General features: G+C 39.0%; 1 protein-coding gene across 1 annotated transcript; it reads left to right on the plus strand.

Moving 5' to 3' along the window:
- The first annotated feature begins 4,944 nt into the window (after positions 1 to 4,944).
- xkr8.3 (XK related 8, tandem duplicate 3) lies at positions 4,945 to 15,269 on the plus strand. The gene is made up of 6 exons (XM_079485082.1): positions 4,945 to 5,421; positions 7,647 to 7,834; positions 8,641 to 9,377; positions 12,547 to 12,857; positions 12,971 to 13,161; positions 13,429 to 15,269. Exons 1-6 carry the CDS (start codon positions 5,087 to 5,089, stop codon positions 14,154 to 14,156), a joined length of 2,490 nt encoding a protein of 829 aa, XP_079341208.1. The 5' UTR covers positions 4,945 to 5,086; the 3' UTR covers positions 14,157 to 15,269.
- The last annotated feature ends 346 nt before the right edge of the window (positions 15,270 to 15,615 follow it).

The raw sequence follows: 15,615 nt of genomic DNA on the forward strand, positions 1-15,615 counted from the left end.
TGAGTTTCTCCTAAAGATGTTTAGGTAATACAGCCCAGTTTTTAAACGGGAGCTATTCTCGATCTTTTATTTAAAGCAAATGGGGGAAATATGTAACCCTTGCGTGCGGTAACTACAGCGGACGGCTACAGTATCGCTTCAAAGGAAACCAAAACTCATACTGTTCCCTGACATCCTGAAATATCTGATAATCAAATCTTGTTTTACACTTAAAAGCTTTTTTGAGAGATACATAATATACAATATTTTACAGTCAGCACACATAAACAATCTGGAATTATGGATGTTAGGAGCACTACTAATTGCATGTAATTGTAATATTCTGATCTGAAGTAGACCACAATGTTAGGAGCCAGTGATATTCATAGGTGTTTTCTTGTCATGCATGATAGACAGGTAACTCTTGAGGACGGGAGGATGCAGTCCGGTTATATTAGAAATGGAACACTACTTGATGAGTCACTCCTGTTTCACCTAATAGCCTATTTATTTTAAAGTATCTTTAGGTTTAACAAAGTTAAATTAAATAATATGACAAAACATAAATTCTGGCAACATGGCTGCTCTGATTTTGTACAGAATAAAATTAAATATGACGCAATCTGATGGGAATTCATACCTATTTTACAAGGTGGCTCATTCGCGTGAATTCCTTTTTCTTATCAGGTTATAAAAATATGAATACACACGTAGTCTGTGTTTTGAAAGTCGTACTAATTGACAATAATAAAAGGTTGTGCTCACTGACACTAAAAAAAGGGATATTTTGCCACGTCTATGCCACAAACTGTCTTGAGAGTGGTTATATTCTCTCCTACTGGCAAGTTGCTTACTCGCCCTGAATGAAGCATCTGCTAAATGAGTAAATGCAAAACTGATTATTTGGTTCTTTTGTCACGCTGCCCGCGTCCGGAATGGATTTATCCTTAATTCCTTTAAGTTTTTAAAGTTTTCGAAAATCATGTGTCTTTAATGTGCATTTCTACTAATATTAAAATCAAACAGCAGTTGGTTGATTTTGATTTAAGCATAATAAATAAACAATACAGCTAACACACCAAAACAAAACAAAAACATGATTTTTGACAATTCTTAAAAATTTAGTTCACATTTTGGAACCAAACTCCTCATTTATAGAATAAGTATTTTCTCACCTCAGAGAAGTATCCTGGGATGTAATTGCATCCGCATGGCACATTTTTAACACAAATAAAGTGGTTACATTTGTGACCATAGATTTTTGTAATCAGGGCTTCAACTGGTAGCCAGTGGAGAGAGATGAAAAGGGGAATCACATGAGACCTCAGTGAGATAGGGTCTAACCTTTCGAATGTTAAATAAGGCACATCACATCGGCGTGATCGCAATGTGATCATTGAAGGACAGCTGTGCATCAAATAGGACTCCGAGGTTCCTGGCTGCTTTGGAGGGAGTGATTAACACGAGTAGTTCTGTCTGGGCCGGGTGCAGCTGAAGGTGATGCTTGTTCATCCAAGCTGAGATCATTTTCCTCCAAGCCTTCACATTTTTTTATTTAGTATTATTTACTTTATTACCAATAAATTAATTTACAACATGCACACAATTATCCTTAACATCATCCCAAATAAAACGATGAATTAACAGATAATCGTAATTTACACGAATCACGTAAATGACATATTTTTCATCTAAATTAGCATTTTGTTGTTTGCATCAATGAATACTGTCAGATGTTCAACATTTCCACCGTTAAACACTGAACGGTTCACAACCATTGAATGTTTTAGTCACTTTAGCTAAAGGCGTGACAGTAGCTCCGTCTTCTTTGATTTGATTGGTCATTGCCTGGCTTTGTAACCATTAATTTCCGCCTCCTTTCATTTGATTGAAAATCTTCTTCTTCTTGGATGTGTGTCAGCTGGGTGTCAGGTGATGCTGTAGAACAGATTCTTCTTTTTCTTCTTCTTCTTCTTCTTCTTGCATGTGTATCAGCTGGGTGTCTTTATCAGGTGAGGCTGCAGATTCTTCTTCTTCTTGCATGTGTGTCAGCTGGGTGTCTTTAGCAGGTGAGGCTGCAGATTCTTCTTCTTCTTCTTGCATGTGTGTCAGCTGGGTGTCTTTATCAGGTGAGGCTGCAGATTCTTCTTCTTCTTCTTGCATGTTTGTCAGCTGGGTGTCTTTATCAGGTGAGGCTGCAGATTCTTCTTCTTCTTCTTGCATGTGTATCAGCTGGGTGTCTTTATCAGGGGAGGCTGCAGATTCTTCTTCTTCTTCTTCTTGCATGTGTGTCAGCTGGGTGTCTTTATCAGGTGAGGCTGCAGATTCTTCTTCTTCTTCTTGCATGTTTGTCAGCTGGGTGTCTTTATCAGGTGAGGCTGCAGATTCTTCTTCTTCTTCTTGCATGTGTGTCAGCTGGGTGTCTTTATCAGGTGAGGCTGCAGATTCTTCTTCTTCTTCTTCTTGCATGTGTGTCAGCTGGGTGTCTTTATCAGGTGAGGCTGCAGATTCTTCTTCTTCTTCTTCTTCTTGCATGTGTATCAGCTGGGTGTCTTTATCAGGTGAGGCTGCAGATTCTTCTTCTTCTTCTTCTTCTTCTTGCATGTGTCTCAGCTGGGTGTCTTTATCAGGTGAGGCTGCAGATTCTTCTTCTTCTTCTTGAATGTGTGTCAGCTGGGTGTCTTTATCAGGTGAGGCTGCAGATTCTTCTTCTTCTTCTTCTTGCATGTGTGTCAGCTGGGTGTCTTTATCAGGTGAGGCTGCATATTCTTCTTCTTCTTCTTCTTGCATGTTTGTCAGCTGGGTGTCTTTATCAGGTGAGGCTGCAGATTCTTCTTCTTCTTCTTGCATGTGTGTCAGCTGGGTGTCTTTATCAGGTGAGGCTGCAGATTCTTCTTCTTCTTCTTCTTCTTCTTGCATGTGTGTCAGCTGGGTGTCTTTATCAGGTGAGGCTGCAGATTCTTCTTCTTCTTCTTGCATGTTTGTCAGCTGGGTGTCTTTATCAGGTGAGGCTGCAGATTCTTCTTCTTCTTCTTCTTCTTGCATGTGTGTCAGCTGGGTGTCTTTATCAGGTGAGGCTGCAGATTCTTCTTCTTCTTCTTCTTCTTGCATGTGTGTCAGCTGGGTGTCTTTATCAGGTGAGGCTGCAGATTCTTCTTCTTCTTCTTCTTCTTCTTGCATGTGTGTCAGCTGGGTGTCTTTATCAGGTGAGGCTGCAGATTCTTCTTCTTCTTCTTGCATGTGTGTCAGCTGGGTGTCTTTATCAGGTGAGGCTGCAGATTCTTCTTCTTCTTCTTCTTCTTGCATGTGTGTCAGCTGGGTGTCTTTATCAGGTGAGGCTGCAGATTCTTCTCCTTCTTCTTGCATGTGTGTCAGCTGGGTGTCTTTATCAGGTGATGCTGCAGATTCTTCTTCTTCTTCTTCTTGCATGTGTGTCAGCTGGGTGTCTTTATCAGGTGAGGCTGCAGATTCTTCTCCTTCTTCTTGCATGTGTGTCAGCTGGGTGTCTTTATCAGGTGATGCTGCAGATTCTTCTTCTTCTTCTTCTTGCATGTGTGTCAGCTGGGTGTCTTTATCAGGTGAGGCTGCAGATTCTTCTTCTTCTTCTTCTTGCATGTGTCTCAGCTGGGTGTCTTTATCAGGTGAGGCTGCAGATTCTTCTTCTTCTTCTGCTTCTTCTTCTTCTTGCATGTGTGTCAGCTGGGTGTCTTTATCAGGTGATGCTGCAGATTCTTCTTCTTCTTCTTCTTGCATGTGTCTCAGCTGGGTGTCTTTATCAGGTGAGGCTGCAGATTCTTCTTCTTCTTCTGCTTCTTCTTCTGCTTCTTCTTCTTCTTGCATGTGTGTCAGCTGGGTGTCTTTATCAGGTGAGCCTGCAGATCCTCCTGCTTCTTCTTCTTGGCCGCCTCGCTTATTTTGATATTGCAATGTTGCTTTTAGTCATTAACTTCAGTACTATATGTAGTATAACTAAAACCAGTTTAAATTCAGCAGGAGAGCATTAAAGTGTTATTTTGTCAAGTGTCTTTTCGGATTTACAGTCACTTTGCAGATGGTCCCTTGGACTAGTCTATGTCACCTGCTCATATAGAGTTAACTTTACATTCTCGTTTTGAGGAAGACTATGTTGTTCAATCCTTGCTTAAGGAATTATGTGTTATTTGTGTTTAGCTCACGAGTTATTGGCCCGGGAATCTACTATGAACCGCTCCATTGTTAATGTACGGAGCGGCACAACATACGTTTAAATGTTGTGCGAGATAACGCAAATATGTTTAGTAGCTCCGGTTTTAAAAACGCAAACGCCGAAGAGCCACTCATTTTGTTCCAACCACCATGTCCCTAAAAGGGCTCCGTACTGAATCAACAATGGCAAAACTTCATGCACATGTAACGTAACATCTCTCTAGGTGGCACTTTTACACAGAGCAGAAAACTCTATTAAGATCAAACATCTCATCACTGCTACAGCAGTTAGTATGAAAGCAACATCTGGTTAATGTGCTAAACGTGTTTCTTTGCACATTTAAAGTCTTTTGTTACGGCACAACACTGCGCTCTGCTGGTCGAAATGCATATACGCTCAAGTGAAACTACTGCAAAATAACCGCTACAAAAACTGTTAAGAATCTCACGAAGACATTAAACTTAATAAAATAAATACTTCTTAGCATTTTCAACTGTACCTATACACATTGATTTAATATTTACTTTTAACAACTTATTATTTATGCAGATTATTTAAATGTTGTACAAACACTGTATTTACGTGTATGAAATGTACTTATGGCGAACGCGTTTGTATTTCCTTACGTGTGCAGTGGCGGCGTGACGTCACGCGGGCGTGACTCACGTTGTATTGCAAAGACCGTTTTATTGTTTATACAAAGGCAGAGTTGCGGAAAAGCGTGTCTGCAGCGACAGAGATCGTTTAAACGCGAGACGTTTGCGCGCTGAATCTGAGTGTTCATGGAAATCACACGCAAGTTGCTGAACTTGTATCCGTGGGTTTTAACTTGAACCCTAAGCATGCTAACGTTGCTCTGCTAGATGCATCCTGCGTTTATATTTCAAGCAGTCGCTTCGTTGAGTGCGGGCTGATCCCAACATGGAGTGTCCAACTCTCTCTAAATATTCTTGGCTGGATTTTGTTTTCACTATCATCGGCGTGTGCACATTTCTGTTTGACGTGGGCTCGGATGTGTGGGTGGCGAAGGAGTTTTACACGCATGGAAATGTCATGTGGTTTGGAGTGTTTGTGGGATTTATGCTCGTGTCGTCTGTCGTCATTCAGACGTTTAGCTGGCTCTGGCTTCAGTATGACCGCGATTTGGAGGACTTTGATTCTCAGACATTAGCCGGGAATCTGGTGCTGTTCGGCGGAGCGAAACAAGTCAAACTTGCGCTCTTCCTGCATGTGTGTCAGCTGGGTGTCTTTATCAGGTGAGGCTGCAGATCCTTCTTCTTCTTCTTTTTCTTCTTCTTTTTCTTCTTCTTCTTTTTCTTCTTCTTCTTTTTCTTCATCTTCTTCTTGCATGTGTGTCAGCTGGGTGTCTTTATCAGGTGAGGCTGCAGATCCTTCTTCTTCTTCTTCTTCTTCTTCTTCTTCTTCTTCTTCTTCTTCTTCTTCTTCTTCTTCTTCTTCTTCTTCTTCTTCTTCTTCTTCTTCTTCTTCTTCTTCTTCTTCTTCTTCTTCCTGCATGTGTGTCAGCTGGGTGTCTTTATCAGGTGAGGCTGCAGATCCTTCTTCTTCTTCTTTTTCTTCTTCTTCTTTTTCTTCTTCTTTTTCTTCTTCTTTTTCTTCTTCTTCTTCTTGCATGTGTGTCAGCTGGGTGTCTTTATCAGGTGAGGCTGCAGATCCTTCTTCTTCTTCTTCTTCTTCTTCTTCTTCTTCTTCTTCTTCTTCTTCTTCTTCTTCTTCTTCTTGCATGGGTGTCAGCTGGGTGTCTTTATCAGGTGAGGCTGCAGATCCTTCTTCTTCTTCTTTTTCTTCTTCTTCTTTTTCTTCTTCTTTTTCTTCTTCTTTTTCTTTTTCTTCTTCTTCTTGCATGTGTGTCAGCTGGGTGTCTTTATCAGGTGAGGCTGCAGATCCTTCTTCTTCTTCTTCTTCTTCTTCTTCTTCTTCTTCTTCTTCTTCTTCTTCTTCTTCTTCTTCTTCTTCTTCTTCTTCTTCTTGCATGGGTGTCAGCTGGGTATCTTTATCAGGTGAGGCTGCAGATCCTTCTTCTTCTTCTTCTTCTTCTTCTTCTTCTTCTTCTTGCATGGGTGTCAGCTGGGTGTCTTTATCAGGTGAGGCTGCAGATCCTCCTTCTTCTTCTTCTTCTTCTTCTTCTTCTTCTTCTTGCATGTGTTTCAGCTGGGTGTCTTTATCAGGTGAGGCTGCAGATCCTTCTTCTTCTTCTTCTTCTTCTTCTTCTTCTTCTTCTTCTTCTGCTTCTTCTTCTTCTTCTTTTTCTTCTTCTTGCATGGGTGTCAGCTGGGTGTCTTTATCAGGTGAGGCTGCAGATCCTCCTTCTTCTTCTTCTTCTTCTTCTTCTTCTTCTTCTTCTTCTTCTTCTTCTTCTTCTTCTTCTTCTTCTTCTTCTTCTTCTTCTTCTTCTTCTTCTTCTTCTTCTTGCATGGGTGTCAGCTGGGTGTCTTTATCAGGTGAGGCTGCAGATCCTTCTTCTTCTTCTTCATATTCTTCATCTTCCTCTTGCATGTGTGTCAGCTGGGTGTCTTTATCAGGTGAGGCTGCAGATCCTTCTTCTTCTTCTTCATATTCTTCATCTTCCTCTTGCATGTGTGTCAGCTGGGTGTCTGTATCAGGTGAGGCTGCAGATTCTTCTTCTTGCATGTGTGTCAGCTGGGTGTCTTTATCAGGTGATTTGTCCTCCTTCCTCTTCTTCAACTGTAAATACTACAGAAATAATACAGAAATTTCTAATGGTCAGCTGATGGTTCATAATGTATTCAGTTGATATTGTGAACCATTAGTATATCATTTGTATTATGTATTATTATATGTACAGAATGCAGCAGGAGTTGGTGGTATAGTGCTTGTTGTTATATGACCTAGTGTGTGAGATGTCACATTTTACCCAAAAACATGCAAATACGTAGAGCCCGAGAAACAAGAATTGTGACCTGCTTAAATGATTTAATAACTATACTAGTCAGTCTTGTCAATGTCATAACCCCTTGCATTAAATACTCTTGGAACAATGGTGTTATACCAAAATTGAACATGTTGTTTGATCATAATAACTGCAGCCTATGTCAAAAACCAAATGACTGCTAATACATGTTAACATTTTCCCATTAAATCCCCTGTAGGTGTCACAACCCTGTTTATGTCACATGGACTTCAGTCACTGTCACTCTGACAGATCATTTATTGTAGAAAATAGACAAGAACGAGACACACCGAACAGATGGCACTGAGGAAGGGTTAATACCTGGTTAATAAGACAAGATCAAATTTATACCTTGAATGTCGCTTGTCTGCCAAATCCGAAAATGTATAGTATTGTGGTGGTAACCTGTTACGTATTGCTATTAATTCACATTATGCTTCAAGGTACACAGTGTCTTTTCTGAATAGTTGTATATACATTAAATGTATAACTGTGTTTTTAAAATTGATGTTAATACTTGATATCAATTGCTCTTTTGTAATCTTTCTATAGGCACATATCAGCCATCTGGCAAGGCTTTCGTGTGTGGCGAGAAGGGGGAACTGGATCAGAATATGCGATTTATATGACTCATGACCTCAGCATGCTTCGCCTCATCGAGACGTTCTGTGAGAGCGCACCTCAACTCACCCTCATGATGTACATCATGCTGAGTTCAAACCACGCAAGGGTTGTCCAATGTGGGTAACCACTTCACCTCAGACGCCATGGAATCACATTTCTGTAGCCTTCGGCATGACAGTTCACATGAGGTGCATTTGTTGCTGGTTAATACAGTCTTTAATTAAACTTCCTCTAGTTTGAGCTCAGTTTCCTCTTGTCAGCTTGTGTTAAAAATGATTTTCTCATGCTTGCTGAGGCTGACATTGTCATCCAGGGGTGTCATTTACAAAACCTGCAAAACGCTCCCTGCCAACTGAAAACAATTCAAAAGAGGCGCAAAATACACGTTCTGTCTGATCAGCCTCTACACTGTCGATGGAGTGTGTTCTGTTATTGCCCTAGGCGGATTTGGGAAACATTTATTTCTATTCTGTTTTATTTATATATAGTACTATATATATTTGTATATATATATATATATATCTTAACATTTTGCATTGTTGGACAGCAGCTTAACATACATTTAGTCAGTGGTTACTGCTGTAGAGTGAAAAAACAAAAGGATTTTAAAAACAATGCAGAAGTGTGTGTTTCTATGTGGTTGTAGCCGCGAAGTTGCACATTTAGAGTACAGTCTACTTCAAGTCCAGCATTGACATGAAACAAAACCAGGAACTTCATTGTAGGTATGACACACAACTTCTGTGGCTTCAAGTTTCAGAGATCAATCTGACCCTATCAGAACAAACTCTGTGTCCTGTCACTTCTCGTGTTATTTCCTCCTCAGAAAGAATGAGTTATAATAATAAGCTTTATGTTTAATAAATGTTTCATTTAACACATTCTGCCTATTTTTCATGATCCTGATGCGTCTGTTATACAGGTGTGAGTGCGGTCGCCTCCACAACCTCTATAGCCTGGATGGTGGTGGATTATCATCGGTCGCTCCGTTCTTTTCTTCCTGACAAGGACAAACAGGGTTGGACGTCCTCGCTCGTCTACTTCCTCTGGAACCTCTTTTTGATCGGTCCACGTGTGGCATCTGTCGCTCTCTTTGCCTCTGTGCTGCCCTGGCATATTGCTGTTCACTTCTTGTTATTGTGGTCCGTCTTTGTCTTCTGGGCCTGGAGACAACGCACCGAATTCATGGACAGCACCGTGGGGGAATGGCTCTATCGGGCCATCATAGGTCTCATCTGGTACTTCAGCTGGTTTAATGTGGCTGAAGGCCACACCAGGGGCAGAAGTATCATCTACCACTTGTTGATGATCTCAGACAGCGGCATTCTTCTGGTCACGTGGTGGTGTCACAGAGATCCGGAAACGACCCGGTCGTACGCCCTTTTTCTCAGTATTTCCGTTCCTCTTGCATATGTCTTGGGGTTACTGATTAAAGTCCTTTATTATAACTGCTTTCACCCCAAGCTGTGGCGACCGGTGGATTCTGGGAAGGATTTAGAAGATGTATCTGATGGTGTGCAACCATTCAGCACTGTTCAGACTGACTCTGCTTCTTTTCACATCTCCAACACAAGGATGGGCAGGCAAGCTGCTAACTTTTACACAAACCGGACGTCCTATGTATTTAAAACAGAAAGAAGTGAAGCAAGGAATGCATCGGTATTGTGAGGATTGTACAAAATGTTTAAATTAAAGTTAAACCAGCCACCTTCTGTTTAGAAAAAAGCTAATTGAAAAGGATTTTGTCATACTCTGTTGTCTTAGTTTCATGATGATTGACTTTGGATTGTTCACATTGCTTTTTTTTTCAAAGTGAAAGTATACAGTGACCAGGGCAGTCACTAAGCTACAAAAAAAGCCAAAGTAGTCATTAACACTACTGATACGCTACAGTAGGTTCATATGATCTAAAGCAGTGGTTCTCAAACTGTGGTACGCGTACCACTAGTGGTACTTGAAGAGAGCCCTGGTTGTGCATGACACAACTAATGTTATTTGGTATGTGATCTGAAAAGTTTGAGAACCTCTGTTCTAAAGCCATACATTGAATTTATGTGAGAAATAGAAAATTCACATGCAGGGATTAGAATTAAAAAAAGTTTGCTCTTTCTCAGGTAAATATCTCATGAATTTTATAGTGGTTGTTTGTCTTTCAAGCTTGGCATCCGCTGGTCTATATATGCCTTTGTTGTGTAGAAAAGAAACAAATCCCAGAAAGGAAATTCCATGGAGGAAAAATTGATAGAAGAGGATATTGGCAGTGAATAGTTTTTCATACAATTGCTTTATTTGGTATTTTGTGAAAAACAAATATGTGAGCATTTATCAATTAAGATCTCAGTCACGTGGCAAAAGCTTTATTTGTTTTGCACTGAATGGTATTTATGAGTTTGTTGAATGCTAATGGATTTTCTATCATAATGTAAAACCAATCCAAATGAGAACGATTTGTTTTTTTTCTTTTTTGACTGGGGCGTGTTTTGTCATTATGTCAGAGGTCATGCACACAATTTCTGCTTCTGTTTACACTTAGTGACATGTATATTAATGTCAGTTTTATATTTGTAATGACTAGAAAATTCCCAGAGTTTGACATCTTGAAATTCCCAGAAATTCCATATTGAATATGGAATAAAGAACACTGTGAACACATTTACAAATTATTAATACAAATAAGGTACATTGTTCTCTTACATGTTACATAGGTTTTCCACCATACACTACCATTGTTTGGTCCATTATTTTCATTTATAAATGTGTTATTTTAATATATATGTAATGCAATATTCATTTTTCCTTGCAGTAACGTTAACCTTATTCCTTATGCAATACTTTTTTGTCTATTGCTGTGGTTTCCTGTCAACTTGATGTCATACAGTAAGTCTCATGCACATGGTAGAACATGGTGATATTGTGTCCACTCATCATGCTGTGACACATGAGTTATGATTTAATGTTACTCTTCTGGAGTGTTTTGTGTTTCATATATAAATCCGTTTTCAGCCAGATTATTTTGACGCTTGTGCTCTGTGTTTATTTGTTGTTGTTTCTGAGAAACCGTATCAAGTATTTCCAGTTGGTCAACTTGACAACCGTTCACCAGGCTGTCGGGAAGCACCGCTGGGAATGGTATTTTCCTGTTAGGGGTACAGTGAAGGAATTTCAATAATTGTTGGTGTTTCTTGAATCTGTTCAGTCCTCTGAAGCCATCACTTGAGAGGTGTGCATTTATTTGTGCCTGGTAGGCAATAAAAGGGATAAACGCCCCATAGATCGATCCAAAGCCATCTCAGGATATAATATAATAAAGTCTACAGGGTGCGCTCTGTTGACTTGAGCCAGTGAGCAAAATCAGCAGGCCCAAAACTAGGAGCCTAGAGGGAGACTTGTATATCAGGTTTGCCAGTCAATCATTGTCAGTAGTAACTGTATGAATTGATCATAAACAAAAATCTACAGATTTTTTAATCCGACACTTAAGTATCACCTGTTTTATTTCTTTTGGTCATTTTGGATGTAACTTAAAGTGACTAAGGGCTGACACTAATATGACATTTCCACGATATTGCTTTTAATATAAATTGTCCGACTACCATCTTATAAACACTTCGGTAACAGTTACGGTTGCATTTGTTACCATTAGTAACTTCATTAACTAACACGTACAATAAACAATATCGTTTTTTAGCACATATTACTCCTCTTTAATTGAAATGTCAAAACAATAATTTATGTTAGTTCAGGGTGCATTATGGCAGCCGGTTGTTATCGCAGAAATAAGCCCCAACAGTGTGATCAAGACCCGAACCGGAGGGTCTCACTTAGGCCTATTTATTTTGGGCTTATTTTGTGATAACAGCCGGCTTGCCTGTATTATCCTGCTTATTACACGGCTACTTGCCACATAAAAAAAACCTGGACATGAATGTGATTTTGAAATATTTTATTAGCTCATTTTTGCCGAATGCAAACGTTCCGCGAGGAAAATCTGTTTACTTTCGGTTTTAAGGTAAGAAATGACGTTCAAATGTCACGAACAGGCAATTTGGTTCAATCATTTGTCAATATAATGTCATACGTGAATATGTTATTAAAAACAAGTACATATTTAATTTGTCAAAGAAAACTGTCAAAATGATTTGCTTCACCCGGTTACCGTGTGTTATTCGTTTTGAGAGGTTGTTATCTGAGAATAATGAACCTGCAAATGTCGTGAATGGCCAATCAGAATCATGAAATGAAAATACAGGCTGATTCTAATTTGATCACAGTAATGAAACAATAAACAATTATTCCCTTCATTTTTGAGCAGTGGATAGTAAATGCTGTATATGTATTGTTCATTGTTAGTTGTACATCTTAATTTGTATTTTTCTAATCACTATGTCATTGTGCTATATTTTATTGGTATAGTTATCATTGTTAATGATGTAATAAAGAACTTTTACATGTTCTTTTTTATTTGTTATTATTTTGCTATTGTCCAATAGACAATGTCATAGCCTAATGTTACTCCATTAGAGCGTCTCTTTTAGTTTGAATCCCTTTTATCTTTCTACAGGCTTCCTGTAAATCATCTGATTTCAGCTGTACAGCTGATGTATTTGACAATTATTTGGAATTTCAAAATGTCGGGTCACATGTTCCAGCATGTTATTCATTTTACCAAGTCCACACACATGACAAATCATTCATTGATAAAGACATGGGTGGACTTTTTGTGTGGGTGTGTTTACGTGTTTACTTTCTGTTTCATTAGTTGTCCACACTATATATCCATTGAACCGTTCTCTTCATGTTGTACAGTGTTTATTTTGTACTGGACTGAATCATGGAAGAAACCTTCCCTTTCCATTATTCTTTGAAGGATTACGTGTTTTCTTTATTTGGATTGCTCTCTTCCCTTCTGGATATTGGACTGGATGTTTGGACTGTTGTAGCTTTTTATCAGGATGGGGCTCATGTGTACATGGGTGTCATAATCTTTCTGCTGCTGTTTTCTTCAGTGTTAGTGCAGGTGTTTAGCTGGCGCTGGTATTCTGATTCATTGGACAAGCTTCAGACCCATGTGGAAAAATATGTAAACAGACATCATTTACTCAATGCGTTCCACGTCATGCAGCTTGGAGTCTTTCTGAGGTCCGCGACAAACAGTTCATTCGTTACTTTGTTACATGGAATCAAAATGTATTTACTTTCTTGTACGATTCAATTTTTTATGATCTTGACAAGCAAGTGCCTTGTTTTCACAGGTATGCAGGGCTTGTGGAAATCTCGACACGCAGATTTCGACAGACTGATTGCTTCCAGGAAGGCGTTGCAGTAAACCTGAACCATGATCTTTATATGCTCCGACTAATAGAGGCGTTTTCTGAAAATGCTCCCCAGCTCACACTTATGATTTCGATAATCGCGGCGAGGCAAGAACTACAGCTTTTCACAGGTATGTCCTGAACTTCAAAACATTTGTTGAGAACATGAGTGTTGCATTCAAAAATGAGAATGTATTATTTATAATTTCTTTGGAACAAAAGAAAGCTTTTTCCATAAAAGTAAAGCAACTAAAGGACTTTAATCATGAAAATTAAATATAAATTATAATTTAATATCTATGTTTTCATGTACATTGTAATGTAATATATGCAGAAGAGTATTATGAAAGTGTTATTAGATGGTTATTAGATTTAATGACATAATTTTTTTATTTCAGGTTTAAAAACCCTCGCAGCATTTGTCGCAATCGCCTGGAGTGTTGTCACGTACCACCAGAGCATGCGTGAATTTCTTCCTGACAAACGCAAGATGACCTGGACCAAATCTGTAATCTACTTCTTCTGGAACTTTTTAGTTATCGCCCCCCGTGTGACCGCTCTAGCACTCTTTACTTCTGTGTTTCCATGCTACATTATTGCTCACTTCCTCTCTGTGTGGATGGTCCTGGTTTTGGTGGTCTGGAGACAGAAAACGGATTTCATGGAAGATCCACGTTGGGAATGGCTCTTCAGAGCTACTGTTGGACTGATCTGGTACTTCAGCTGGTTTAATGTAGGAAGCAAAACCACAAAATTAAAGAGCATCATCTATTATACTGTTTTGGGGTTGGACACAATGGCACTACTTGGGTTCTGGTGGTGGAAGATGGAGCATGCGTGCATTATTCTCCTTCCACCTTATATAATGATCATTACACTAGCAAGTTTGTACGTTTCAGGAACTATCGTGAGAATTATATACTACAAAGTCTTCCATCCTAACTGTGATATGAAGAAAATAGGTGAATTGAATGAGCCTGTAAACACCCCACGAGCAGCAGCATGTATTCATTTGGTAGAGACGGACTCAGCTACAGATGTCTCACCTGAAACTCCAACTCCAACACAACCTGTCACTGGAGCTCAGAAGAGAATGAGGACTATGGCTGCTAATTTCTATTCGTAGTGTCCACTTTCAAAAGACTGTCTATGTCTTGACATATCTAGTTAATATAGTTTATAACAATGTGGTTGATGTATTATTTTATAGAAATATTATTTAAAATTGCTGCTGTGGTTTTGCACGTCTTTTGTTTACAAAACATTACGTTTATAAGGTATACGATTTTCAGATGCATTACTATATCGGATACATAATATTATACATAATACAGATGAGAGACAATGAAATTTACATTCCCAGATTAGCAAACAAGCAACAATGCCTGTTCTTCGGACCACTGTTTAATTTATTTGTTTATTTATGGCATAATAAAAAAATAAATTACATACTTTAATAATAATAATTATGGTTCTTATTTGCATAGTAAGTCCCTGGACTGCATCTTTTTCACATAAATAAAAAAAGAATCAGGGATGTTTTTAAAATAAAATTCGGACAACTTTTAAACCCTTCTCTATTCGCTAGTTGCACTGCTGCTTAACTGAAATTCTGTAGGTGGCGCTATGTAGCCATTTTGCCTCACTTCATTCTGAAACCCAAATATGTACACTTTACCTCACTTTACCAGCATGTTTAGTCTGTCAAAAATGTGATTGATTTTGAAGATTATAACAAACAAAGCAATTCCTTACATCGGGCCATAATTAACAACATCCCTTTATCCAAATTTGCCTATAATTCAAAGAAATATAGAATCTTATAAATAATGTACTAAAAGCAAGTTAATGTACCTAAACCCAATAACTTTTAACATGAACTCACTGCAAAAAGGATACTGTAATGGTTATGTTATGTTTTTGGGGGGAACGCATGGTCATTGTTTGTTTATGATGGCCATGCGTTCTCCTGTCTGGTCTCTTGACCCCGCCCCCTCGTTGAGCTTTCCGCCAGTGTTTCATTCCCCATACCTTGTCGATGTGCTGTACTTACCGCTGATCCTTGTTCCCATATACCGTGTATACAGTTCCTGCCTTGTGTCTAGTTAAATTAATCCTGTTCCTCTGTTTTTTGCCCCTTCGAGGGAAGCCTTTGTTTTACAGTTTGTTTTGTGGTTTGCGTTGTTTAGTTTATTATTTTCCCCATCGTGGGTCCTTTGTTAATAAACGTCTTGCGATTCTACGTACCGCTGTGTGTGCTTGGGTTCTCCTCCTTTACGTTCCCTGACAGTCAGCCATCATGGCCGTGTATTACATCAGAGCATATTCTTTCCATCACATGTTCTCACAAATCGTAGTTTTCTATGCAGGATAATCAATTTCTTAATAAAGTGTATAAATGAAGTGCATGAATAAACAAATTAATAAATACAGACATTAATGCAGAAATGAGGCGAAAAAGGTAATAAACTATTAATTTCATCTGCTCAGAAGGGTTCGACTTTGACATGAGAGTATGACGCCCCTACAAGTGTCCTATACACACAATGACGTCTAATGCCCATGAGAACATGATAATGTTTTAT

This window comes from Barbatula barbatula, assembly GCF_947034865.1.
Source record: "Barbatula barbatula genome assembly, chromosome: 21".
Classification (NCBI taxonomy): Eukaryota; Metazoa; Chordata; class Actinopteri; order Cypriniformes; family Nemacheilidae; genus Barbatula; species Barbatula barbatula.

Coding starts and splice junctions, on each gene's coding strand:
- xkr8.3 (XM_079485082.1), top strand. CDS start 5,087: ATGGAGTGTCCAACTCTCTCTAAATATTCTTGGCTGGATTTTGTTTTC. Junction 5,422..7,646: donor CAGCTGGGTGTCTTTATCAG/GTGAGGCTGCAG, acceptor ATCTTTCTATAG/GCACATATCAGCCATCTGGC. Junction 12,858..12,970: donor CAGCTTGGAGTCTTTCTGAG/GTCCGCGACAAA, acceptor TTGTTTTCACAG/GTATGCAGGGCTTGTGGAAA.